Source organism: Sceloporus occidentalis, unplaced genomic scaffold (assembly GCF_023333645.1).
Source record: "Sceloporus occidentalis isolate IW3139 unplaced genomic scaffold, rSceOcc1.0.p SCAF_70, whole genome shotgun sequence".
NCBI classification, from domain to species: Eukaryota; Metazoa; Chordata; class Lepidosauria; order Squamata; family Phrynosomatidae; genus Sceloporus; species Sceloporus occidentalis.
Window position 1 is genome coordinate 4747167 of NW_028317050.1, and position 25820 is coordinate 4772986.

General features: G+C 46.0%; 1 protein-coding gene across 1 annotated transcript in view; it reads right to left on the minus strand.

The window, feature by feature from the left end:
* LOC149286357 (serine/threonine-protein kinase SBK1-like) overlaps positions 1–25820 on the minus strand; it is a 99267-nt gene that overhangs the window by 47950 nt on the left and 25497 nt on the right. Inside the window, exon 2 of the mRNA XM_089494257.1 lies at positions 2381–2580. Within this exon, the coding sequence (XP_089350383.1) occupies positions 2381–2580 (200 nt within the window). The remainder of the gene's footprint in view (positions 1–2380; positions 2581–25820) is intronic.

Below are 25820 nucleotides of genomic sequence, written 5' to 3' on the forward strand. Positions count from 1 at the left end.
AATATATTCCTCCACTGGTCACCGGCCTTGGGTAAGATCTCTAATGACTCAACATGCTGAGGAGTGACGGTGAGGGTCGTTATACAAGCAGGACAAGGCAGCAACAAGAAGAATATGTATGTATAACAGGATCATCAGTCTCCAACAGTCTGTAAGCCCAATTGGCTGGTTCACCCTCCATAAGGAGGATCATAGAACATATCTTGACAGTGTCCGTACTGTATGTACGTGGTTTAACAGAAAACATGAGTTCACAGTTCATAATAAATCTATGGATTTAGCACGTTAGATCGTTCTTGTACAGTAACGGTAGGAGTAGGAGGCATAAGAGGAGTAGCAGGGGGAGAAACTTGGGTCTTTAAGTCCGCTACTTCATTGTGTAGACTACCATACTGCGCCTGTATATCCATCATAATTTGAGCCAATTTCTTCATTTTCTGATTCATGTCAGATAACGTAGCTTGAAGTCCTGCAGGAACCATAGTATGGCTCAGGTATGCTGTCATGAATTTGGCGCCATTGTGACTTCATTGGAGGAAACGAGTCGCCATAGCAACACCTCAACAGCTTCCTCTCCATGACTGCAGCGGAGAGAATGCGTTGCCATGAAAACCCTGCTCCCTTCTGTGTCAGTGAGCAGGGGAGGAGAGGAGACGCGATGAAGCCTCCACGCATCGCTGGATCCCGGTAGCTGGTGAGTAGCGGCTCTGTGACAGGCATGCAGAGTTAGAAGGGGATCCCACATATTTATTTAGGAGATTGGAAAGAGCCCTTGCGGGGGTGGTAGGGTCAGTGAGATGCAAGGTGGTCGCATTCACTGGCTGTGGCGGTTAGTCGCTGGCATGGTGCATAGGTTAACTACTCTTACAGGTGGTTGGACTTGTGGTGCACAAGCCTTCGGGTTAAAACTAGGACACTCCTGGGGCTGGTGCCCTTGTGATTTCTTTTGGTGGATATGGACTGCCGTCATGGGACACTGGTAGAATGACAGGGATATACTTGGTACGCCTATGCCAGCCTGTGGTGGTATTACAGTTCAATGGTTGTATGGTTGATAAATACATGGGTTGGCTCGGTTACAGCTCATGTAATGGTGGGTTAGATGTTAATATGTTAACATAAATTTGCATACATTTGCACAATTAAGTTAACGGTTTCCAACATTGTTTAGAGAATATGTTGAGCGTCACAGTGCAGAGCTGCAAGGTGAAAGTACCATGGACAATTTTATCTATGGCTGACTTATAAATATTTAAACTTTGATTTCTCATGTGGTCTCTTATTTAAGTAGGGAAAAAGGGATGCTAACCTCAGTCATGCCCCTTCTCACTACTCCCAAGTTGTGTTGCTGTGAGTTACTCTACAGATTAACTCCTTCACGACTATTGACGTGCCAGACACGTCACCAAAAAACATCCTGTTGGCGACATTTGACATGCCTGGCACATCATGACCTTATACGGTTGTAGAAAGTGATCTACGATTCACTGGCCGCGGTCGCTTCCTTCACCCAAACGGTATTCCTGTAAAGCTTCGATATCAAGGCATTCGGCAACACTGTGATCGGCAGCAGGGATCCCATGTGGCCCCTTCCCCAGACATCAACATCTGCCACATATTGTATGGCCATGGATACCTGATTTAAAAGTGCTTAGGAGGGGATCAACGATCGCCTCCTAAGTGTAAACTATGTCCCTGAAATGCCTTGACACAGAAAACCCACCCCAGGACGCATTACTCCGGAGAGTGGTCACAAGTGCCACTGCGAGAGATTTTGCCCCTCACAACATGGCAGTGTCCTTTGAAAAAGGACCCTCTCCAGACCCTCCTTAGAGGGTCATGCAAATAAATAGAGCCCAGTTTTCTAATCACAATGCGACTAATTAAATGAATAAATGCGATGCGGCATACGTCTTTTGTTATGTTCATTGTTTATTCTTACTGTTATTTCAGATATGCTTTGACAGCGCACATACTTTGATGTACATTATAGTCTGGTGTACATATGTTGACAATTATGCCTCTGCAGTCATTTACCCTATTGTATACAGTGCCATCTAATGATTCTATCCTTATATATGCCTCTTTGCGGTACTGCGTACCTATGTCCCTTGTCCTATTGTACTGACTGCATTATTGTCTGATATACATCTGCCTTTTTACCCGTTTGTTTGCAACCATTCATTATACACGCACATTGTATCTGCATGTCATGATGACCCGAATTGTCAATAAACAAAGTAATGCATAAAAAAAAATGCATTTGACATTATTTTATACAGAATACATGTTATCACATATCTTGTACTACTTTTAAGTTTTCCTCCAATCCATGTGAACTTTTATTTCTGAAACAAAAAAAAAATTATAAAGCACTTACTTCAGGCTCAAGGATAGAATAGAGATCCCCCGCTGCCAGCTCTTGAGCAAATGTAAAATATTTGTTGGTTTCAAAGATTACAGCATATGTTTTAATTATATTTAAATGTGACGAGAGGCATAATGATACACAATATTCCATGAGAAAACTGTCTTTCCTTGTTGTTGTTTTCTTGATTAACTTTAGTGCCATTGATTTTCCTGAAATAATAAAACAAACATTATTAATGTACACTGTTCTTAACTATTTTGTGGCAAAATAGATTTAATTGCTGAATTAACCCCGATTAATTTTCACGGGGTGTACACGATATTTTTCTTTCCCTTGAAAAGCTTACTGTCCTTGAAAATAGGTTAAATGCCCAAACATCTTTAGCAACCTTGAAATGTCTTTGTTCCACTTCATGAGAAACTGAGCTAGAATTATAAAACCTCAATATCATTTTTTTGGAAATTTTGTCCATGCCTGTTAGGGATTTGTCCTTGATCTTCACTATCATTCTCTATGGTTATGAAAATGACAGATTTTGTATGTATGTTATTTGTATGTATGGTATTATGAACCAAGAGGAGACCAGTGAGTACAAAATGTACACAAAGTGCTCTCCCGAGGACTTGTTACAATTTGTTTTCAGTTTTCTGCTGGTCAGTTTGCTTGCTTATCCTCAAACAAAGGAGTACCACAAATTTTATACCAATATTATCTCTCGACTCTCATAAAACAAAAATCTCCATAGCTCTGCCTGCCCTTTACCACTTAATCAAACCTACTCTTAGACGAGTAGGTTTGTTAGTGGAGTGGAGAACTAGCTCAACTCTGCTTCTATCATGTCCCCTAAGCCTGAAAAGTGTGATCTTATAAAAATGCATGGTCGCGGGTGCAACCTCGCTGTTAGCTCATTCATGCCCACTGTCCTCATGGCAGAGCACAGGAATATAACATAATTTCCTATCACTCTGCGTCTTGGGCCTTTCAAGATATTTTGTAAAGGCTGTTAGTTGGGGTATCTCCCTTTTAGCCAGTCCATCAAACAGCAACACAACAGGGAGCTTGATCACCCAAAGAGATCTCACTCCCGGTTATGTGGCAGGGCAACTGCTTCCCCTGGGACCAGAATATGTCACTGGACTTGACCACTTTATAAAAGATCAAGCAGATTTCTCTGCCTGTCTCTATAGAAATATGTCTTTCTTTGCAGGAAGAACAGTCTCCTGTTTGATACTAGAAGCCATGTCACAGGCTACCCACGTCCAGTCAGAATCAGTGTAACAGAACAGAACACGGAGCAGACAGCCTACCTGTAGTAGGCTGGATGTGATGTAGCTGATACATTAAAAATAATGGCACCAGAGCAGGTAAGCACTATCACTGTCTTTTAGTATAGTATAGTAGGTTGAAAAAGACTTCAGTCCATCAAGTTCAACCTTTCACACATACCTAGTTCTAAAGTTGATCCAAAAGAAGGCAAAAACCCTACTTGGGGCAATTACCAATTATGCCACAACAGGGGCAAAAAATCCTTCTTGATTTCAGATTACTCCCTGGATCAACTTTCTAATACGACTGTCCTTTTAGCAGTTGTAGCCCTTTATGTTATGTTTAACCAGAAAAGCATCTTAAAAATATCCACAGAGTTAGATAATACAACATCCTTAGGCAGAGAGTTCCATATTCTTATTGTTCTTACTGTGAAGAACTTTTTCCGATGCTGAAATCTCCTTTCCTCAAGTCTCAACTGATGAGACTTGTAGAGACCTCTTGATGAATAGATTACTAGAGAGTTGTTTATACTGACCTTGTGTGTATTTTTACAATGTGATCAGATCCCCTCTTAGACGTCTCTTTACAAGTGAAAACAAGTAAAGTTTTTCCTGTCATCCAGTGGCAGTACAAGTGGGTATTAATCTTACTCGGGACAAGTAGAACCTAAAAGTGAATAAACAGTTAAAATATCCGAAGCCCCTCCTCCTTACCCATAAAAACCGGCACCTCTCCAAAGATGGCAGTTTTTTTCTTGTCCCTTTCAGGGACGGACGGTAGAATCTTCAGTTCCGGACGATGCTGGTGAGGCGCACGGGTTGCTGCCTGGGGGTTCCTCTTCCTCCGATTGCTCCCCGGGTGGTGAGCAGAGAGAGGCTTTTCCTTCCGTAGCGGTTCGCGTTACGGAAGATGACTGTTATGCATCCTTTTGTATTTGTGATGCGGGAGCATGCGCATTACGGTGGAACGCACGCCCGGGTGTCGTTGCGTTCCACTGAAGATCCGATCGCGCTACTGAGCATGCGCGAATCGGATCTTCCGGAGGGCGGCATTTTTGAATGCTATAAAAGGCGCTTTTTCCTGTCTGACTGCAGGAGCATTGCCAGTACAGGATTACCGTGTCACCAGCCCCCCCACACGGTTCAGAGGAGTTTAGGGTAAGATTTTATTTATCTTGGCTCTATACTTTCTCTGCCCTCATATAAAAAAAAACAAAAAACCTCTGTTTTCTTTTATCAGATGTCTAGTCCGGTTCCTATAGAAATTCCGGAGAAAGATAAAAGGCCACCGGCTCCCAGAAAAGCTACTTCTAAATCCAAGCATTTGGCTTGTTCAGAGTGTGCTACTCCTCTCCCGGATGGTTGTCGTAAGAAAATGTGTAATTCATGCTCGGCGGAACAACTTGCTACTGAAAAGCAAAAAGATTTGCATTCCTTCCTGGGTTGGTTCCAGGAGAATTTGGCCCAGACCTTTGAAGCTTTTCAACTTTCTGCTGCTCATTCCCAGGAGAAAAGGAAGGAAAGTTCGCATAAACGCAAGAGGTCCAGATCATCATCTAGATCAGACCTTTCCTCCGGTGAAATCTCTCACTCATCTCTTTCTAATTCAAGTAATAGTTCAGAAGATGAGGTTTTTTTTCGTAAGCTTTTTAAGGAGGTTTCGCGTCTGTTACTAGAGGAGGATTCAGAGAAGGTTAAAGGTTTTCCGGTTCTTCCGAAATTAACAGAAATTATGGAAAGATAATGGAAGCACCCAAGTAAAAGAGCCTTTATTTCAAAACAGTTCAGACAACTGTTTAAACTTCAAGGGGAAGACACATGGGATGATCCCCCTAAAGTGGACTTCCAAATTGCACAACTTTCCAAAAAGACGACTATTCCAATTGGAGGGGTGTCAGGTCTTAAAGACCCCATGGATAGAAGGGCAGAAACTTCGTGCAGGCGCATATTTCAAGCTGCAGGTTCGCAGTGTAAGGCAACGGTGGCCAGCGCAGCGGTGGCTAGAGCCCAGAATATTTGGATTCACGCCTTGGGAGAATGTCTCTCCGATGACTCAGATTCTGAGATTTCCAGACTCCTTAACAGGTTAAAGCTCTCCAATAGTTTTTTGTTGGATTCATCTCATGAATCTCTTAAATTATCGGCCAGAACTATGGGATTGTCCTCAGTGGCACGAAGAGCCCTGTGGTTACGATCCTGGACAGCGGATTCAGCATCCAAGGCCTCTTTATGTGATTTACCTTTTGAGAGGAAAAAGCTGTTTGGAGCTCCGCTAGAAGACCTGATCAGACAGATGTCGGATACCAAACGAGCTCTCCCTCAAGATAGAAGGATCAAGTGGAATCGTAAATACCCTTATCGGAATGCCAGACCTTTCCAGTCTTCCCGCTCTCAGAATTTTCGTCGTCCCTACGGAGATAGGAAATTCCAAGAACGTCCTGGTAAGCAAGAAAAGAGGAAGTTCTGACAAAGTAGGAGGAAGATTGCTATGGTTCAGAGACGCCTGGGAGCAGACCACTCAAAATATTTGGATTCGGAAGATCATTGCGGAGGGATACAAAATCAAGTTTTTTCGACCTCCTTTGAGCCGCTTTCTCATCTCCTCATATCCTGCGGAAAGCAAAAATGTAGCCCTGTTTTCAGCATGCCTCACGCTGCTACAGAAAGGAGTCATAGAGAAGGTCCCAGTTCGTCACAGATTCCAGGGTGTCTACTCTCGTCTCTTTCTGGTTCCAAAGCCGGACGGTTCATTCCGTCCGGTTTTGGATCTAAAGAGGGTCAACAGTTGTGTACGCTATCAACATTTCCGTATGGAGAACCTCCAATCTGTCACTCATATTCTGCAAAGAGGAGATTTTATGGTTACACTGGATTTAAAAGACGCCTATCTTCATGTGCCTATGGCCGACGCGTCCAGAAAGTTCCTCAGGTTCTCGGTTCGAGTAAACAAGAGAATTTATCACTTTCAATTCACAGCCCTCCCATTCGGTCTTTCGTCGGCTCCAAGAGTTTTTACCAAGATCCTGTGCCCATTGACGGCAAGCCTAAGACTCCGGGGTGTCGCTATCATACCATACTTGGACGACTGGCTCATCAAGGCCAACTCTACAAAAAAACTTCTGGCAGACTTGGACACCACGGTTCATTTTCTAGAACAACATGGCTGGATCATCAACAAGGAGAAATCCAATCTCCTTCCCTCCACCAGGATCCAGTTCCTGGGGTTGATGGTGGACTCAGTTTCCCAGTGCATCTTCCTCCCGCAATCAAAGATCAGGAAGATAAGACAGGAAATTTCCTTTCTTCAAAGGAATCCTACCTGCTCTGTCAGAAGGGCTATGAGTGTCCTGGGTGTTCTTACAGCGTCCATCCCTGCGGTCCGTTGGGCAAAGTCTCAGCTGCGTCCCTTACAGCGGCAGATCCTTTCCAAATGGTCAAGAAGGGAAGAAGACTTAGACGCAATCTTCACAATATCACGCCAAGTCCTATCTCAGCTGAACTGGTGGAAGAAATCAACCCATCTTTCCGGGGGTCTCTCGTTCCAACCCCGACATTGGATAACTCTAACCACGGATGCCTCCAGAATCGGCTGGGGGGCGCATTTAGGTTGCCTCTTCAGGCAGGGAATTTGGTCTCCGGAAGATTCTCATCAGTCTTCAAATTACAGGGAATTAAAGGCAGTCCTTCTGACCCTCATGGCTTTCAGGCCCCATGTAGAGGGTCGTTTTGTAAGAATCCAGTCGGACAACGCTACGACAGTGGCTTACATAAACAAGCAAGGAGGAACGCGAACACGAAAGCTTCAGATTCTGTGCTCTGTTTTAATGAAGTGGTCCCAACAACATCTGCAGGACATCTCGGCAACCCACATCAGAGGCTGCTACAATCTTATTGCGGACGACCTCAGCTGAGCAAAGTGGTCTCAGGCGGAGTGGTCCCTGACCGCGCAGACCTTCTTCATCTTGGTGGCAAGATTCGGCCTCCTGGAGATAGACTTGATGGCTACCAGAAAAAACAGGAAAGTGCCGGTTTTTGCGTCCCTCAACAGGCTGGATTCTCCTCAGGTTCTGGACGGCCTTTCAATTCAATGGAATTTCCGTTTGGCCTACATATTTCCTCCGGTAGCCTTGATCCCGAGAATTCTCCAAAAGATTTGCTCAGACAGGGCCAGAATCTTGGCCATCATACCTTACTGGCCAAGTCGAAGTTGGTTTGCCCTTCTCAGACAACTTACCTTGGCATCCTGGGAACTTCCGACGTCAGAGCCTTTGTTGGACAACAGGGAGCTTCGTCCAGACCTCCTTCGGATGTTTCGGTTGACGGCCTGGCTTTTGCAAGGATGATTCTGCGGAACCAAGGTGTTGACGGTGACCTTTCTGATCTTCTGTTGAATTCTGTGAGACGCTCTACATCCAGGATATATTTTCGTATTTGGAAAACATTTCTTCTGTGGTGCTCTGCTCGAGGTTTGACTGTCTTCCCTCAGAATATCAGCTCTATTCTGCAGTTCTTGCAGGATGGTTTGGATTCAGGTCTCAGTGTTTCTACCTTAAAGGGTCAGGTCTCGGCACTTAATCATTTTTTTCTTTCAGACTTGGCCTCTCACCTTCTAGTAAGACGTTTCTTTAAAGCCGCGACCATTCGGCGTCCCCCGTCAAGGTCTCCTTTTCCTACCTGGGACCTTACTCTCGTCCTGCAGGCTCTTTGTTCGGCTCCTTTCGAACCATTGGAGGAAGTTTCATTGAAGATCCTTTCCCTCAAGACGATTTTTTTGGTGGCGATTACTTCAGCCAAGAGAGTGGGGGAACTTCAAGCCCTCTCGTCTTCGGCGGATTTCACTGTTTTCCATCAGGACAAGGTCGTGTTGCATTTGAAACCCTCGTTTCTTCCAAAGGTCATCTCCAGGGCGAGTATCAATCAACCATTGGTTCTTCCCTCGTTTTTTCCGTCTCCTTCCTCCCCGGAAGAATGTAAATGGCACTCCTTGGATGTTAAAAGGGCTTTGGACATATATCTCAAGCGTACTTCATCCTTCCGCACCACAGACCACCTTTTTGTCAATTTTTTTGGTCATTCTGCTGGTAAGGCGGCTTCAAAGGCTACCATTTCTCGATGGCTTGTTTTTTTTTTTTGTCAATTCTCCGTTTATTGAAACAAGCACAATAATAAAATACAGAGGTGACAAGGACAAAGTGTACAGTATGCAACAATCATAGAGTACAGAGTAAACGACAAATACGATCCACGGTAACAAATAACCAATTACACCAAATCAAATACAGAAGAGGATCGAGGTATAACCGCACACCAGAGTCCGTGAACACCTGCGTCGGCAGAAAACAGGAACAGTAAGTCCGTGAAGCCAATGTGGTGCCAGCAAACGGAGAAACAGGAGAAACAAAAAAAAACTGGATAACAACACAAAAGAAAACTGGTCCCTCAATGCGGAGGTAAGACACCAAAAGGAAATAATGCAATCGGACAAAGGAAGAAAGGATGTACACACAATACATTTAATGGTCAGAAGACGGGGTGGGTGGAGTTGTCTGAGAATCCCTGCCAGGGGGCAACCGGGGAGGACGCCCATAACCTACAGCAAAGAAACGGGCTGATGTCACGAAAGACAACCAAGGGAGCCACTTGAGGCCATTTTTGTACTCCCGCCCCCGGGACGCAGCCACAAGCTCCTCCATTTGATAAGTGTAATTAACCCTGGAAAACCAGGCTTCCAGTGGGGGAGGTCCCGGCCTCTTCCAGAACCGCGGGATAACCGACTTAGCAGCCTGAAGCAGATGAATAGTTAAGGACCTCTTGCATGCACCGAAGGACAAGGGAGTATGGAGAAGCAACATAGATTCAGGAGAAGCAACAAAATCCGGATCAGACACATCTACAATTACCCTGGCCACAGCCCCCCAAAACGGACGGACATCCCCACACTCCCACCACAAGTGAAGAAAGGAGCCGTCCGCCTCACCACACCTCCAACACAGGGGGGAGACCTGCGGAAGGAAGCGGTTTAGCTCCAGTGGCACCCTATACCATCGGGACAACAACTTAAACGCACACTCCTGTACCTTAGACGAGATTACACTTTTGTGGGTGAGTAACATAATTTTCTCCCAATCAGCGTCAGTAAACTGGATGGAGAGATCCCTCTCCCAGAGACTAAGATAAAATGGCTTCGAGGTGCAATGAGCATCAATTAAAAGTGAATAGATGTGGGAGAGCAGGTGGGACGGCTCAGTAGACAGGACACATAACTGTTCAAAATTGGTGAGCTCCCTGGTAAGAGAGGCGTTCGGAAGGAGGGAGGAGATGTAATGTTTTAGCTGGTGGTGCAAGAATACCGTCCCGAAGGGGGGGTGGGCCTGACCAATCAGATCAGCAACAGGCTTAAACTCAGTGCCCTGTAAAAGGTGATAAACTCTAACAAGGTTCGTCGTCAGACGAGGGAAACACCCAGATATGCCCCGTCGGAGGTCAGCGGGTAGGACCGGATTATGGGTGAGCGGAAACAGGGGGCCCGGTGAGGTAGTAAGGAGACAACGGTTGGCGAGCCTACCCCAGACCCGGAGCGTAGCCGGAATCGTGGGATGGTTGTGCAACAGGAGCCGGCGAAATCGGTCCGGTAACCATGGCACTGCTGATATATGATGCGCCAAAAATGAATTTTCTAAAGGTACCCATAGCTTCGGAACCTCCAGCGACCACTCCACAACCCTGCGAAGATGTGAAGCCAACCAATACCACTCCACATTGGGAACCCCTAGACCCCCCCTATGTTTGGGTCTAACCAGATGATGGAACGATAGCCTAGGACAACGATCCCCCCAGATAAATTTACGGAAGGCCCTATTGCAAGCCTTAAAGTAAGCCCTGGGGAGAAAGATAGGCAGACACTGTAATAGATACAAAAACCTTGGAAGTACAGTCATTTTAATCACACCTATACGACCGAACCAAGAAATATGTGGCACAGCCCATCTACGAAGGTCGCTGAGCACCGAGGAAAGTAGGGCGTCAAAATTTAAAGACCGGAGAAGGGAGAGGTCCCCTGGGATCCAAAGACCCAGATATTTGATAGCCGTGGGTTGCCAGCGAAAGGGAAAGGCCCGTACCAAATGGTCACGTAGAGGGGGTGGAACATTGATACCCAGAATCTCCGATTTCTGAAGGTTGATAGCATAATTAGAGAGATCCTTAAAAATTTTTAATTCCCTAACGATGTGTGGAAGCGAAGTGGACGGGTGAGTGACCAAGCAGAGCATGTCATCGGCATATATTGCAAGCTTATGGGTATGATTGGCAATATGAAGGCCAGTGATGTCGACATTCCTCCTGAGTGCGGAAGCGAGCGGCTCCATCGCCAGTATAAACAGTAGTGGGGAAAGGGGGCAGCCCTGCCTAGTACCGTTGCGAATGCGGATGCGCGCAGACAGGGTGCCATTCACCTTGATTTGTGCGGAAGGGGAGGAATAGAGGGATCTAATAAGATTGAAGAAAGTCCCCCGGAGGCCAATCGAGGACAATGACTGGAAGAGGAAAGGCCAGGCGACTCTATCAAAAGCCTTTTCGGCATCCATAGAGATTAAAGCGAGAGGTATCTTATGTTCAGACGCGTAAGCTATCAGGTTCAACACCCTGATGGTGTTATCCCTAGCCTCTCTCCCGGGGACAAATCCGACCTGGTCCTTGTGAATTAAGGAGGGAATATATGGGCGTAGGCGTAGCGCCATAACCTTGGCCAACAATTTAAGGTCGGTATTAATCAAGGATATAGGCCGATAGTTGGAGCAATGATCAGCATCCTTACCGGGCTTGGGTATGACTACAATATGAGCAAGGTTAGACTGAGGATCAAGCGCCTGGCCCTCCGCCAAGGAATTAAAGAATTTTGTCATCTGATCCCCCAGCACTGGGAAGAAGCGTCGGTAATAGCCATTGGTCAAACCGTCCGGACCCGGGCTCTTGCCCTTAGGGGATTCCTTCAAAGCAAGGGAGATCTCCTCACTAGTGATAGGGGAATTTAAGAAGTCCACAACAGAATCTTGCAATCTCTGGGGTAAGTATTCGTTCAAGTAGGTCTGAATAGAGGCTGCAGACTGTTGGCAGGGGCGGTCCGAAGGGGATAAATTGTATAGGGCCGAGTAATACTCGTGGAAGCACCTAGCAATCTCACTGGTTTCATATCTAAGCGCGCCTTTGCTATCCCTAAGTCTAGGTATAAAAGAGGAAGAGGCTTGCGCCCGGAGCGCCCTGGCTAAGAGTTTGCCCGGCTTATCACCTAACTCATAAAAATGTCTCCTGGCCATTAGGAAAGAACGTTTCGTTCGATCCACCAGAAGGGAGGCCAACTGAGACCTCAGGGTGTGTAGTCGTGGGACTAGCTCAGGGGAAAGTGTAGCTTTGTGGGAGTGCTCAAGTCTGTGTATCTGTCTAGTGAGCGACAACAGTTCGGCCAGGCGAATTTTCTTGAGAGTGGCACCCAGTTTGATAAAGTGGCCTCTCATAACGGCTTTATGAGCCTCCCAGATTGTAGGGAAGGGGATGTCTGGGGTGGCATTATCAGTAAAATAGTGCTTGAGGCATTCAGACAGGTCCGACATGTGGGACGGTTTGTCTAATAAGTTCTCATTAAGCCGCCACGTCCAAGGTTTAAACCGAGGTTGGGACAACGAAAGAGTAATGTGCGAAGGGGCATGATCACTGAAGGAACAAATGTCTATACTAGAGGATCGCAGTTGTAGAAGGTGATGGTGTGAAAGGAAGAGCATGTCTATGCGAGTATATCTGTTGTGGACTGGAGAAAAATACGTATAGTCCCTGTCAGTAGGATGTTGGGACCTCCAGACATCCACAAGCTGAACCTGATGGAGAGCTCGCCTAACCTTCTTGATCTGCCTAAGTGGAATATGGGAAAATTGAGCGGAGGAATCTCTGGAAGGATCCAATATCATATTGAGGTCCCCTCCAAAGATGGAGAGACCCTCCTGAAAATCCCCAAATTTCGACAGGATGCGACTCAAGAAGGTTGGTTGATTACGATTCGGCGAGTACACATTAGCAAGCGTAACCTTCTGGTTACCTATATACCCCTTCAGAAAGATGGCTCTGCCCTCTACGTCCCTCCACACATCCAGAAGCTTGAAGGAAAGGTGTTTATGTATGACAATGGCTACTCCCTTAGTCTTTGAGTCAAGTGAACTTGAAAGAAACACTTGGGAGAAACGGCGGTCAGTAAGTTTAAATTCCTTAGAGGATTTAAAATGGGTCTCTTGTAAAAAAGCAATGTGTGACCTGAACGAATGTAAAGTGTGCAATAACTTGGATCTTTGTTGTGGTTTGTTTAGACCCCTCACGTTAAGTGAGGTAATTTTAATACAATCAGGAATCGACATCTCTAAGGAGACGAGGACACACGAGGCCAAAGACACCCCTGCAGCGAGAGGACCAAAAAAAAGGAAAAACTAAACCATAACTAACGGAACAAAAACAAATAGAGTCAAATGTGTGCCAGGGTACAGCAGACATAGACTCTGGATGCCTAAGCATCAAGTAATGAGCCCAAGGACCTAGCGGTAGGTCATTAACCAACACTTCATCCCCACACGGAAGAGAAGCGGGTCGGCTCCGGGGAGCAAACATGTGAGAAGTCAAAAGACAATAACCGGGAAACAAGTCGGACGACACACCCGGGTCACAGAGGCCACCATGGGCCACGGCGTGTTTTAGTCAGGCGATTGAAGCGTCATGAGAGCAACCATACACTCAACAAAGAATAAAATAATAATATAAACAACGAAATAATAATCATAACAAACCCACCCTCCCTTGGAGCCAACACGTAGGAAGGCCATCCATACCTGTCGGGGACCCGCGGGGCAAAACAGAAGCCCGCCGGGGGAAAAACGCATACCAGCGGGTAGAGAGAAACGCGGCATCCGACGAAGCGCAGCACCCACATGAAGTGAGGCGAACATACCCAGACAGGAAGATAGCAGCTAAGGCGCCTCAAGGCACGTAACACCCCAAGACATGTAGCACCCGGGACCCCCTCCCTCGAACCCCACCAAAACCTGTTAGAAAGCTGTCAAAGTTCGGCACCCAAGGTCCGCATGAGGTGGTGGAAGTCCAAAGTGTGATGGGTGCGACGATCGGGGAGATGTATCACCGGGAGCCCTGCAGAACGCCGACAGGACGACTCCAAGAACAAACTGCATCCCCGGGAGGTAAGTCACAAACACGGAAGGGAGAAGAGCAAGGAAACGTAGGCAAACCGGTATCAATTAGGTGGAGAGTCCTGTTGACAGGAATCATCACGGCCGCGGAACCTCTTCTTACGTTGCGGTCGTGGGGACCACGTCTTAGCCGGATCGGATAGGCTCGCAGGAGGCTGGAAAGAGAAGTCCCACGATGGGATGTCACAACTGGGGAGGCCCAATGCCTCGGTGAAGTGAGGCACATCATCCGACTGCCTAATGACATAAGTGAGGGCCCCCCTTCGGACTATGAGGGCAAAAGGAAACCCCCATTGATAAGGAATATGTGCCGCACGTAGAGCCCGAGTGACTGGCTGGAGGGCACGACGAGACTGCAAAGTCACAGGTGAGAGATCTTGGAACACAGAGATGTCATGGGAGTCCCAAGCAAAGGTAGGTCGATTACGAAAGGCCCTCACAATGTCCTCCTTAAGCGGAAAGTCCTGGAGACAACATATAACATCCCGTGGAGGTTGGGATCCGGTCGGCTTTTGACGAAGGGCTCTATGAACCCTATCGAAGCGGATGAGCATAGCTGTGTCCCTATTCAGGACTGTATTAAAAATGGAGTTGAGCGTTGAAGGTAAGTCTTCGTGCGGGATCGATTCCGGTAGACCCCGGACCCTGAGGTTGTTGCGTCTGCTCCTATTATCGAGGTCCTCAAGCTTCCTCGACAATTGCTGTATGATGACCGCTTGCTCCCGCACCTGCGACGTCAAGGAATCGACTGTGCCAAAGACTCGAGGTTGTTCCTCTTCGAGCACCGCCACGCGTTCGCCCACGTGGCGTATGTCAGCCTGAATGGCGGTGAGGCTAGAGCGGATCCCCTGGGTAGCCCGATCCACTATATCCGCAATGTCCTTCTTCGTAGGCAGCAGATTGAGCCGTTCACGCCAGGCTTCGTCCCTTGGGACCGGTGAGGTCTGTCTGATGTCCGTAACGGCCTCGTCGGCTGCATCACTCTCTGCACTTGCCACAGAAGATGGCGGCCTGTCGAGGGACCCACGAGAATCCTGATCGGCTGGAAGCTGGAAGAACGTGCGCATCGAGGAAAGTGACCCCTTTCCTTTTGACCCCGAAGGTTTTGGGGTGCCTGTAGCCTTTCCGTGTTTGCCCATGGTGAGCTAATACGCTTAACTGAGGCTAAATTCGGCCCGGGTGCGTCGGAGCCCAGAGATTAAGCGTCCATGTTAGTTGCCGGTCGGCCACGCCCCCTTCTCGATGGCTTGTTGACACCATTCGTATGGCCTACCAGGCCAAGGGCGAGTTGCTTCAATGTCCCGTTAGGGCTCACTCCACTAGAGCCATGTGTGTTTCTTGGGCTGAAAAGGCTTCGGCTTCTCCTGAAGAGATCTGCAAGGCGGCTTCCTGGTCCTCGTTCAATACGTTTATACAACATTACCGGCTAGACGTCTTTTCCTCCTCTGCGGCGGATTTCGGGCGCAAGGTGCTTCGAGCTGTTGTCTCCTAGGCATTTTTCCCCCCCTTCTCCGGGATCTTGTTACATCCCACTTGTACTGCCACTGGATGACAGGAAAAACGGAAATTTTTTACTTACCGTAAATTCCTTTTTCCTTAGTCCAGTGGCAGTACAGATTTCCCTCCCTTCGTTGAGAATAAACTTTACTTTGCATCCATTTCTGTGTGTCTTGTTACTAACTGCCATCTTTGGAGAGGTGCCGGTTTTTATGGGTAAGGAGGAGGGGCTTCGGATATTTTAACTGTTTATTCACTTTTAGGTTCTACTTGTCCCGAGTAAGATTACTAACCACTTGTACTGCCACTGGACTAAGGAAAAAGGAATTTACGGTAAGTAAAAAATTTCCGTTTTTCTAGTCTTTCTTCATAACTAAAATTCTCCATTCCTCTAATGAACTTTGTAGCCCACCTCTGCACTTCTCCAGCTCTATAGCATTCTTAAAAACTGGTGCACAAAATTGCACTGCATATTCAAGGTAAGGCCTCATCATTGCTTTATAAAGAGGTAAAATTATATTTTCAATAGCTTTTGCAACCGCTGACTGGCACTGCACTTTGTTGCTAAGTCTACGGTCTACAATTATATCTAAGTCCTTCTCATTTTCTGCTTTTCCCAATGCAATGCCCTTAAGAGTGTAAGTTGCATACTTATTTTTGGTACCAAAGTGCATTACCTTACACTTATTGAATTTCATCTGCCACTTATTTGACCAGTCCCCTAGTTTATCCAAATTATTCTGAAGAGACGCTACATCCTGATCAGACTTTCTGCATGCTCCCTATGTGTTTAATGCTAAAGTGTAAAATCGCTATATGTGTACTTAACTTTTTTGATGCTGTGTGCAAAACCTGCATATATTTGTAGTTAACCTGGTTCAATGTGTGTAGCTAAGTTATTCAGTGTGTTTAGTTAACCTTTTAAATGGTAAACCTTTGTGAATGTGATGGCATAATGTAAACAATTTGCCTGGGTTGTGACAGGTTCTTACCAACAGTTTAAGCAGCCCCTCCTGCCTCTTTTGTGTTAAAATGCAGTGCAGTCCCACTGATTCAGTTCCTTGGTAAGCAATATAGCCAAATTGTTTTTGCTCCATGTAGAGCAGAGAACGGGCAATCACTGTGGCCATAAGGTTTTGAAAAGCTTTATTCCTACTCGGAGAGGAGTCTTATGAGCCGTGTGTGCTTAACTTTCTCCTCTCAGACAGCAGCTTTTCATTCCACAGCAAAAACTTGCCATTCATTCAAGTCAATTGAGCACAAAGACTTGACAATATCTCAGGGAAAACTCGACCTAGAGCATAATGCTTTGCAGCCTCTTGCTCAGCAGCAAATGTGTAATTAATATTGCTATAAGGTTTTGTTTCCGCTCAAAGAAATAAATCCATGCTGGTCCACCAGCAGCTGCCTCTGCCCTGTCGCCGGGCAAGAGGCACCCAAGTCAGCTGGCACAATTTGGGCAAAACCTCTGGAAACACTTGACATGCAGTAAAAATCTTTTTTGCCCCATGTAGAGCAGCGGACAGGCAATCACTGTGGCCATATTGCCGTAAATTCTCTCAGTTAAGGGAATGAGATCCATTAACTGGTAACAGTAATGGCAACTGAGAATGTTGATTTAGTGAGGTGAGACATGGTATAATGAGAAAAAAGACTGGGGCATAGCAATACCTGGGTACTCCTTATATAGAAAAGATAGAAAGGGCAAGAAAGGGGGAGGGTGGCCCTATATGTGAAAAATAATATAAAATCTAACCTAAGAAAGTTGGTGAGGAAAACATACAGTCAGTTTGGGTTACATTACAATTTGGTAAAAATACAGTAATTCATGTAGGTGTGATTTATAGACCCCCTGGGCATATAGAAGAGCTATATAATCTACTAATTGAGGAAATAGCTAAAATGACGAAGTGAAGGGGGAAGTTATAATCATGTGTGAACTGAAAAACCAAAGTAGCTGGTTGTGCTCGGTGTGCAGAAATTATCCTTTAGTAAATACAAAAAAACAAAGCAAGTTAGATAGATCTATAAGATTAGGCAGAAAGAAGCAAAGCAAGTTATAAGCGCTGCCAAATCACATGCAGAAGAAAATATTGCCAGTGAAAAAGTTAGATAAAACATTTTTTAGATATATAAATGAGAAAAGGAAAGTAAACAAAAAGTGGTAAGATTAAAAACAAGAAGGAAGGTATGTAGAAGACGATAAAGGTGTAGCTGACTGCCTCAACAAATATTTCTGTTCAGTTTTTACAGATGAAAATGAAGGAAAGGGACCTAAGTTAAGAAAAAATGACTGAGTCATTTAATACATGTGAGTTTATCAAGGCGGAGGTTCTACTCAGTTGTCTAAGGTGAAGACAAATAAGTTGATGGGGCCTGATGGGATACACCCCAAGTTATTAAAAGAGCTTGGCGGTATACTAGCAAAACCTTAAACGGATTTATTTAACAAATCATTGTTAACAGGAGTCGTCCCAGAGGATTGAAAATGAGCTAATGTTGTGCCCATTCACAAAAAAAGGCAATAGGGAGGAGTCGGGCAACTACAGGCCAGTAAGTCTTACATCTATAGTGGAGAAATTAATGGAAAATATGTTAAAGGATAGGATTGTTGAACATGGGTTTCAAGATCAAAAGCAACATGGGTTTACCTCAGGACTATCATACCAAACTAATCTTATTGATTTTTTTGGTTGGATGATGTTGGTGGTGCAGTAGATACTGTTTATCTGTATTTCAGTAAGGGTTTTGACACTGTTCCACATTGAAGACTTATCAATAAATTGCAATCTCTGAGTTTACATCCCAATATTGTTGAATGGATTAGGCAGTAACAGAAAACAGAGAGTTGTAGTCAATGGCGTATATTCGAAACAAGGTCTTGTTACCAGTGAGGTACCTCAGGGATCTGTACTTGGACCCATTCTCTGCAATATTTTTATTAGGGGTATTGCAGAAGGTCTTGATGGTAAGGTATGTCTATTTGCTGATGACACAAAAAATTGCAACAGGGTTGATGTTCCTGGAGGCATAAGCCAAATGGCAAATGATTTAGGTAAACTGGAAAAATGGTCAGAGCTGTGGCAACTGGCATTTAATGTGGATAAATGCAAAGTAATGCATCTAGGGCATAAAAACCCAAAGGCAACCTCAACGTCTAAGGAATTTAGGGTAATATAGGCAGATACAATGTTTACAAACATCTGATTATTTTCAGCGGATTTAAAGGTAGGTAGACAATGCAATAGAGCAGCAGGAAATGCTAGCAGAATGCTTGGTTGTATAGGCAGAGGTATTGGCAGTAGAAAGAGGGAAGTGCTTATGCCTTGGTGAAAGCTCACTTGGAGTATTGTGTACAGTACTGGAGACCGTATGTAGATATGTGTGAGAAAGTTCAGAGAAGGGCTACTAAAATGGTTCATGGATTAGAGAATAAATCTTACCAGGAAAGGTTAAAGGATCTTAACATATATAGCCTGGAAGAAAGACGTAACAGGGGGGGATATGATAGAAACATTTAAATAATTAACCCCTTCAATCCCACGTCCCGGAGCAATTTTGCCATTTTTGCGATATGTCGGTTCAGCGATTATTCTCTTTCCCTGCGAATAGTGTACCCATGTAAACTATATATTGTTTTTTCAAGCAGAGATACAGCTTTCTTTTGATACCATAGTTGGGCGATTAGCTGAAAATTTAGAATGAGAAATTTGAAAAAAACCCCTAATTTTTTAAATACATTTTCCCTCTGAATGCTCACAAAATTAGGTACATTTTATCAATTCAAGTGTCCTGATTTCATTAATACCTAATTTACCGTATTTTTCGCTCCATAAGACGCAGTTTTTTTCCTCCCAAAGTAGGATGAAAAATCAGCCGCGTCTTATGGAGCGAAGATGCAGGCAGGGAGGGGGGGGGCAACGATATACCGTATTGGCTCGAATATAGGCCGCACTTTTTTCCCCCACTTTAAGACTTTAAAGTGGGGGTGCGGCCTATATTCGGGGTCTAGCGCCCGACGCCCGGGACATGCAGTCCCGGGCGCCGGGCAGGCAGCGGGGTTAGGATACAGATCCCCCGCAGCGGTGCAGGGGACCTGCATCCTACTCCCCGATACGCTCAGACAGCCTCCCCTGCCAGCACTTCCCACGGGGGGGGTGCCGGCACGGGAGGTTGTCTAAGCGCATCGTGCGGATGCGTTTTACCTCTGCACCCCCCGCGGACTTACCGGAGCAGACTCCCGGGTGTCTTGCGGGGTCGGCGGGGGACGTCTACGCAATACAACTTCCGGTGCCGGATGTGCCGCACCGGAAGTTGTGTTGCGTAGATGTCCCCCGCCGGCCCCGCAAGACACCCGGGAGTCTGCTCCGGTAAGTTGGGGAGGGGGGGGCAGAGGGGGACAGTGGCAGCGTATCTCGGGGAGGGAGGACAGTGGTAGCATATCTCGGGGAGGGAGGACAGTGGCAGCGTATCTCGGGGAGGGAGGACAGTGGCAGCGTATCTCGGGGAGGGAGGACAGTGGCAGCGTATCTCGGGGAGGGAGGACAGTGGTAGCATATCTCGGGGGGCGGGGGGGGCAGAGTGGCAGTATGTTTTTTGGTGCTTTTTTAAAGAAAAAAACTTTTTCTTTAAAAAAGCACCAAACTTTTAGGGTGCGGCCTATATACGGGGGCGGCCTATATCCGAGCCAATACGGTACTCACCAAAAGTGTCCCGGACAGTCTCTGTCTCGCTTCGCCGTCCAGGGGAGGTCTTCATCTGGAGACCGCCGCCTCTGTCGCCGCCTCTCCTCTTCTCTGGTCCGTTGCGACGGCTAAGGGCGGACTGGATGGAGAGGACGGGGGGATTTGACGCAAGCGCCGTGTCACGTATGGCGCCGGCGCATGCGCAGTATGGCGCTTGTAGTCCAACTACACTTCCCATCATGTCTGACCAGCTTTTTTCTGTGCAGGCATGACGGGAGGATGATGTCCTTTTTTTATAGCCCATTTTTTAGCTCAAAATATTTTTTCCTTTTTTTTCTCCTCTAAAATCTAGGTGCGTCTTATCAGCAGGTGCGTCTTATAGAGCGAAAAATACGGTATATAGATTTTCCATACTTTCCCAGCACTTATCGGGAACATACTATAAGGTATAAGCATAAAAAGCCATATGCATAAAATAGAATTTTTATGCTTATGGCTTAATGGGTTTGGGGGGTTATACTGGGTAGATGTTGTGCTTTAAATTTTTTTATAATTTTTATTTTTTTATTTTATATATATATATATTAAAATGGTTAGAGGTCCTCTTAGGGACCTCTTGAACATGTTATTAATGCCAGTGATGTCACAATGACATCGCTTAGCTCACTTTATTTTTTTTTATTATTATTTATATTATTATTAGAATTATTTTTTTTTATTACTTTTTTAAATGAATAACCTTTTTTTTTTCTCCTTTTCGTTTTGCAGCATGGGAGGAGGGTGAGAGACATGGTTTCTCACTCTCCTCCCCGTGACCCCCCTGCACCGATCACACTGTGATTTCTATGCAGGTCTTCACAGATGTGCAAAGAGATCGCAGCGTCTGTGCCTCATTGGAGGACAGGATATGCCCTGCAGGGGATATCCTGTCCTCCGATGAACTTCCGGGTTACGTCAGCAGTGACACAACCCGGAAGGGAATGTTTAAAGTTTAAAATGTAACAGCTTTCCAGCTTTCATGCCGGAAGCTGTTACATCAGATCAGAAAGCAGAAAGCCAGCTATGCCAGCTTCAGCTGTCAAGGGGGAGTCCAGGCTGTCAAACGACACTGTTCTGCCCAGCAGGGTTTGAGAATTCACCTTTTTGCCACCTTAGACTTCTTTAGTAAGTTATAGCTCCATCTAGCGGTGTTAAGTTGTATTACACCTTGTTTTCTAGTTAAAGAATAATGCATTGTGGGTGATTGCAAGGCATTCTGGGAGGGAGGAGCCTCCATTTTACAGTCTTCAGTCACCAGGACTCATCATCAGAGCTGTCTCTGTATGTCTCCTTCCAAAACTCCACCATCTGTGTAATAGCATATCTGGTGAGACATTTACTTCTGTTTCAGGGACATTATAGTATTCAGAGCTGTTCAGGTATTTGCATTATTGCTCAGGAAAATTGACTGTTAGCTAGCCATGTCATTCTATGTATAGGCAGCCATTTTGCCATGTACTTCACTGTTATGTAATGTTATTATACATGCAGTTCCTATGCTTTGTACTTATACATGTTATTTGTATTCTTATAGTTTTATCACATCACATGTACGTGCTCACGCTTATGCACTACAATCCTGTTTTGCCATATATACTCAACAACCTGTTCACCAATAAACAAGTTAAACTACAAAGAACAGTCCTCTTATTTGGAAGACAGGAATGGTTTATACTGAATGTCAGACTGCACACTGTGTGAACGTGTAAGAAGACAGAACAGACACCCTGATCTCCAATGCAGCGGCAGGGCTGGACGTACCGGTACATCCATAGGGGATTCTTAGGATGCGTTTTTTGGATGCACCGGTACGTCCATAGGGGACTGAAGGGGTTAAAGGGAATGGACACGATAAAGTAAGAGAGTTTATTTAAAAGGAGAAATACCGTATTTGCTCGATTATAAGACGACTCTGATTATAAGACGACCCCCCAAATCTGAATATTAATTTAGGAAAAAAAAGAGAAACCTGAATATAAGACGACCCTATAGGAAAAAAGTATATATTCACACAGCACTCTGCCTCCAGAAATGCCTTATGCCCCCCATTTAACACTCCCCCGCCCCCCCCCAAACTTACTGGTGCTTCTGACTTCCCTGTCATGTAGCCGGGGCAGCGTGTAGATCCCACGCACTTACGCTGCAGCCGGGCAAGGTCTGCGCGATGGACGCAGACAACCCCCGCTGCTAGCCACACCTTCCTGCTGCAGTGGAAGTTGTCTACGCGAATCGCGTAGACATCTACACGCTGCCCCAGCTACACACTGGGGACTCAGAAGTACCGGTAAGTGGGGCGGGGGGGGACAGGAGGATCCAGGTCCCCTGCAGCTGCGGGGGATCTGGATCTTAGTCGTCTCATAGTCAGACCTATTTGAGGTCTGTTTATAAGACGAGGGGTATTTTTCAGAGCATTTGCTCTGAAAAAAACCTTGCCTTATAATCGAGCAAATATGGTACTACCACAACAAGAGGTGAATATTAATAATGTATTTATTTAAAAAATTATTGTGGTAGTGAGATTCTCTGAATCATTCTCTGAATCATTCGAATCTCTGAGCAACTCTCTGAATCCATGAGTCATAATTCCTCTGTGAATTAATGAGCTGTAACCTGATCCCAGAGTGCTGTGCAGATGACTCACTCTAGGATCAGGTTACAACTGCATGATTCACAGACCGGATCACTGAAAAAAATTGGATCAAAAGAACGATTTTGATCAAGACATCACTATTTTCTTGCAAAATAAAAAAGAGATTTAGGGGCAATGCAGCGACCTCAAAGGAGAACTCAATCTGACTTTGGGCTCTAGTATTGATATCCACAAACCCTAAGAGAGGATCGCATTACCAAATTGTTATTTACTACTTTCTAGAGAATATATATATATATATATATATTATTTATACCCTGGGTTGAGGGAGTGAGAGAGAGAGAGAGAGTGAGAGACATTGGCCAACTTCAAAGATACCCGAAATAGCCCCCACTCTGACTCAGATGAGGCCACCATTGAATATTTATCGAAATTTATCACAAAAATTTTGCCACCTGACGCTACCAACCTCTTGGAAAGTCCGATCACACTAGCTGAGGTTGATGCGGCTGTCAAAAGCTCTCCTGCTGGCAAAAGCCCTGGCCCGGACGGCTTTACAATTTTATACTATAAGAAATTCTTCCCCATTCTAGGGCCCCGTTTAGTCTCATTCTTTAATGCTGTCACCCAGGGCGCAGCCTTTGCCCCTCAATCCTTGACCGCACACATTGTGGTCATTCCTAAGCCCGACAAGAACCTAGATATCTGCAGCAGCTTTCGCCCTATTTCTTTGATCAACGTCTTGGCGAACCGTCTCCAACCCTTTCTACCCTCCCTCATACACTCCGATCAGGTGGGGTTCGTCCCCTGGGCGCGAGGCTAGAGACAACACCATCAAGGTTGTCAACTTAATCGCTCATGCCCAATGCCACAAAATCCCGCTGATCGTGGCCTCGGTGGACGCCGAAAAGGCGTTCGATCGCGGAACTTGGTCTTTTCTCTTCAGGGTTTTGTCGAGAATAGGCATAGGACGTAATTACTTGACTTGTATTAAAGCCCTGTACGACGGCCCGACAGCACCTCAATGGCCCTCAATGGCATCCTGTCCGACCCGTTCACGTTGTCTAATGGCACGAGGCAGGGCTGTCCTCTTTCCCCGCTTTTATTTCTCTTGGTCCTTTAGCCCTTTGCAAATGCCGTCCGAGTGCATCCGGACATCACTGGGGTTAAGATAGGACGTCATACTCACGCCCTCTCGCTGTTTGCGGACGATGTTCTCCTGACTCTCACCAACCAGGTCCAGTCTCTTTCGGCTGTCCTGTTGGAGCTTGCCAGGTTCCAGGAGCTCTCTAACTACAAAATTAACCTTTCCAAATCAGAAATTATGGGCTTTCACCTCCCTTTGCCTATGAGCCAGCAAATTCGAGCCAGGTTTCCTTTTAAGTGGAAAGAGGATTTTATTAAGTATCTTGGTCTGCTCATCCCCTCGGACCTTTCCCAGCTACACACTCTCAACTACTAGCCCTTGCTGGCGACTCTCAAGTCGGACTTGCGTAAATGGGCTTATCCTCATATATCTTGGTTTGGGATGTGGGGGTCATAAAGATGAACCTCTTACCTCGGTTCCTCTACCTGTTCCAAACCTTGCCCATCAACCTCCCGAGGCCCTTCTTCCGGCGTTGCCAGAGAACTTTTCTTAGGTACATATGGAGGGGTAGGCCATCTCGCTTAGCCTGTTCGTATTTGATTAGACAGAAGTTACAGGGGGGGTAGGCCTCCCGAGCTTAGACCTATACTGGCAGGCGGCCCATTTGCGCCGCATCGTTGAGTGGTCTGTTAACTCCGCCAAACAATGTGTTTCTTTGGAGAGTTCTTTCCTGACGTGCCCTATTGGTGTGCTGCCTTGGATTCGAGACCCGGCGAGATGCATTGCATTTGCTACTCACCCTTTTATTCTCCCTGCCTTGTGGGTCTTTCGTAAGATCCTGCGGGTCGGGTCCGTCGCCAAGATTCCTGGTCCTATGACCCCTCTGGTGGGGAACCCGGACTTCCCTCCGGGTCACTCCGTGAGTGGCTTACAGGCTTTTCTTCCTCCAGGGGTACGTACTCTCCGCATTTGTCATGTAATCAGTGGCAATTTCATGAAACCCCTCGGGACACTGCTGGGCCCGGGATCTCATTCCTTCTCCCTCCAATTGATTTATCATCAGCTCAGACACTTTGTGCTCTCTTCGGCAGTTCTGTCGCAGCCGGACAGGCCGCTTACGCAATTGGAAAGGTTTTGTCTCGAACAGAAAGAACCTCCCCACTTGTCTAAATTATACGCTCTGTTATTAGCCCCAGAACCGTTGGCTGAACCATATTACTTTAGCCTTTGGGAACGGGACCTGAACCGCCTGTTTTCCCCTGAAGACTGGCCGAAAATTATTTCTATTATCCATAAGGGCTCAGTGTCTAGCCGGATGCAGGAAACGACCTTTAAGATACTTACGAGATGGTATCGGGTCCCACTAGACATCTACAGGTTTGCGCCCCAGGCTCCGCTTACGTGTTGGAGATGCGGCTCTCACCCAGGCTCCCTACTACATATTTGGTGGTCTTGCCCCGATATTAGGCTCTTTTGGGATTCCGTAGTATCAGCTATTTGTGAAGTTGCCAACCCTGACTTCCACGCCTCTCCTGAATCTATCCTGCTCCATCACACTGCCATCCCGTTCACCAGTTATAAACGCTCCCTGACATTCCATTTGATTAATGCAGCTAACGCTGTCCTCCCTAGACACTGGAAGTCAGCCACCCCTCCCTCCTTCACGGCTTGGGTTAATCAGGTTGAATTTGTCTACCAGATGGAGGTCTTAGTGTGGTCCGCTAAGGGATCTGGACATAATATCGAGCTCAAGTGGTTCCATTGGAGGTCCTATGTAACGAATCTGGGAAAACGCCCTTCATCTGCCTCCTTGTAGGCTATCTGTGCCACTCTCTTGGGGAGTCTCTATCCATTGTTGAGGGTAGCCTTCCGTACACATTCTCCTACACTTTAACGTTGGTGTTCATAATCTGCCCTTATGTGAAAGAGTTTTACACTGGACCCTGGGATGAACATGTTTTGTTTAGTTGTACTTTTTATTTGTTTTACTTTTATGTCTCCATGATATTGGCATACCGGGTACCTTTGCTCCTTCCTGGTTT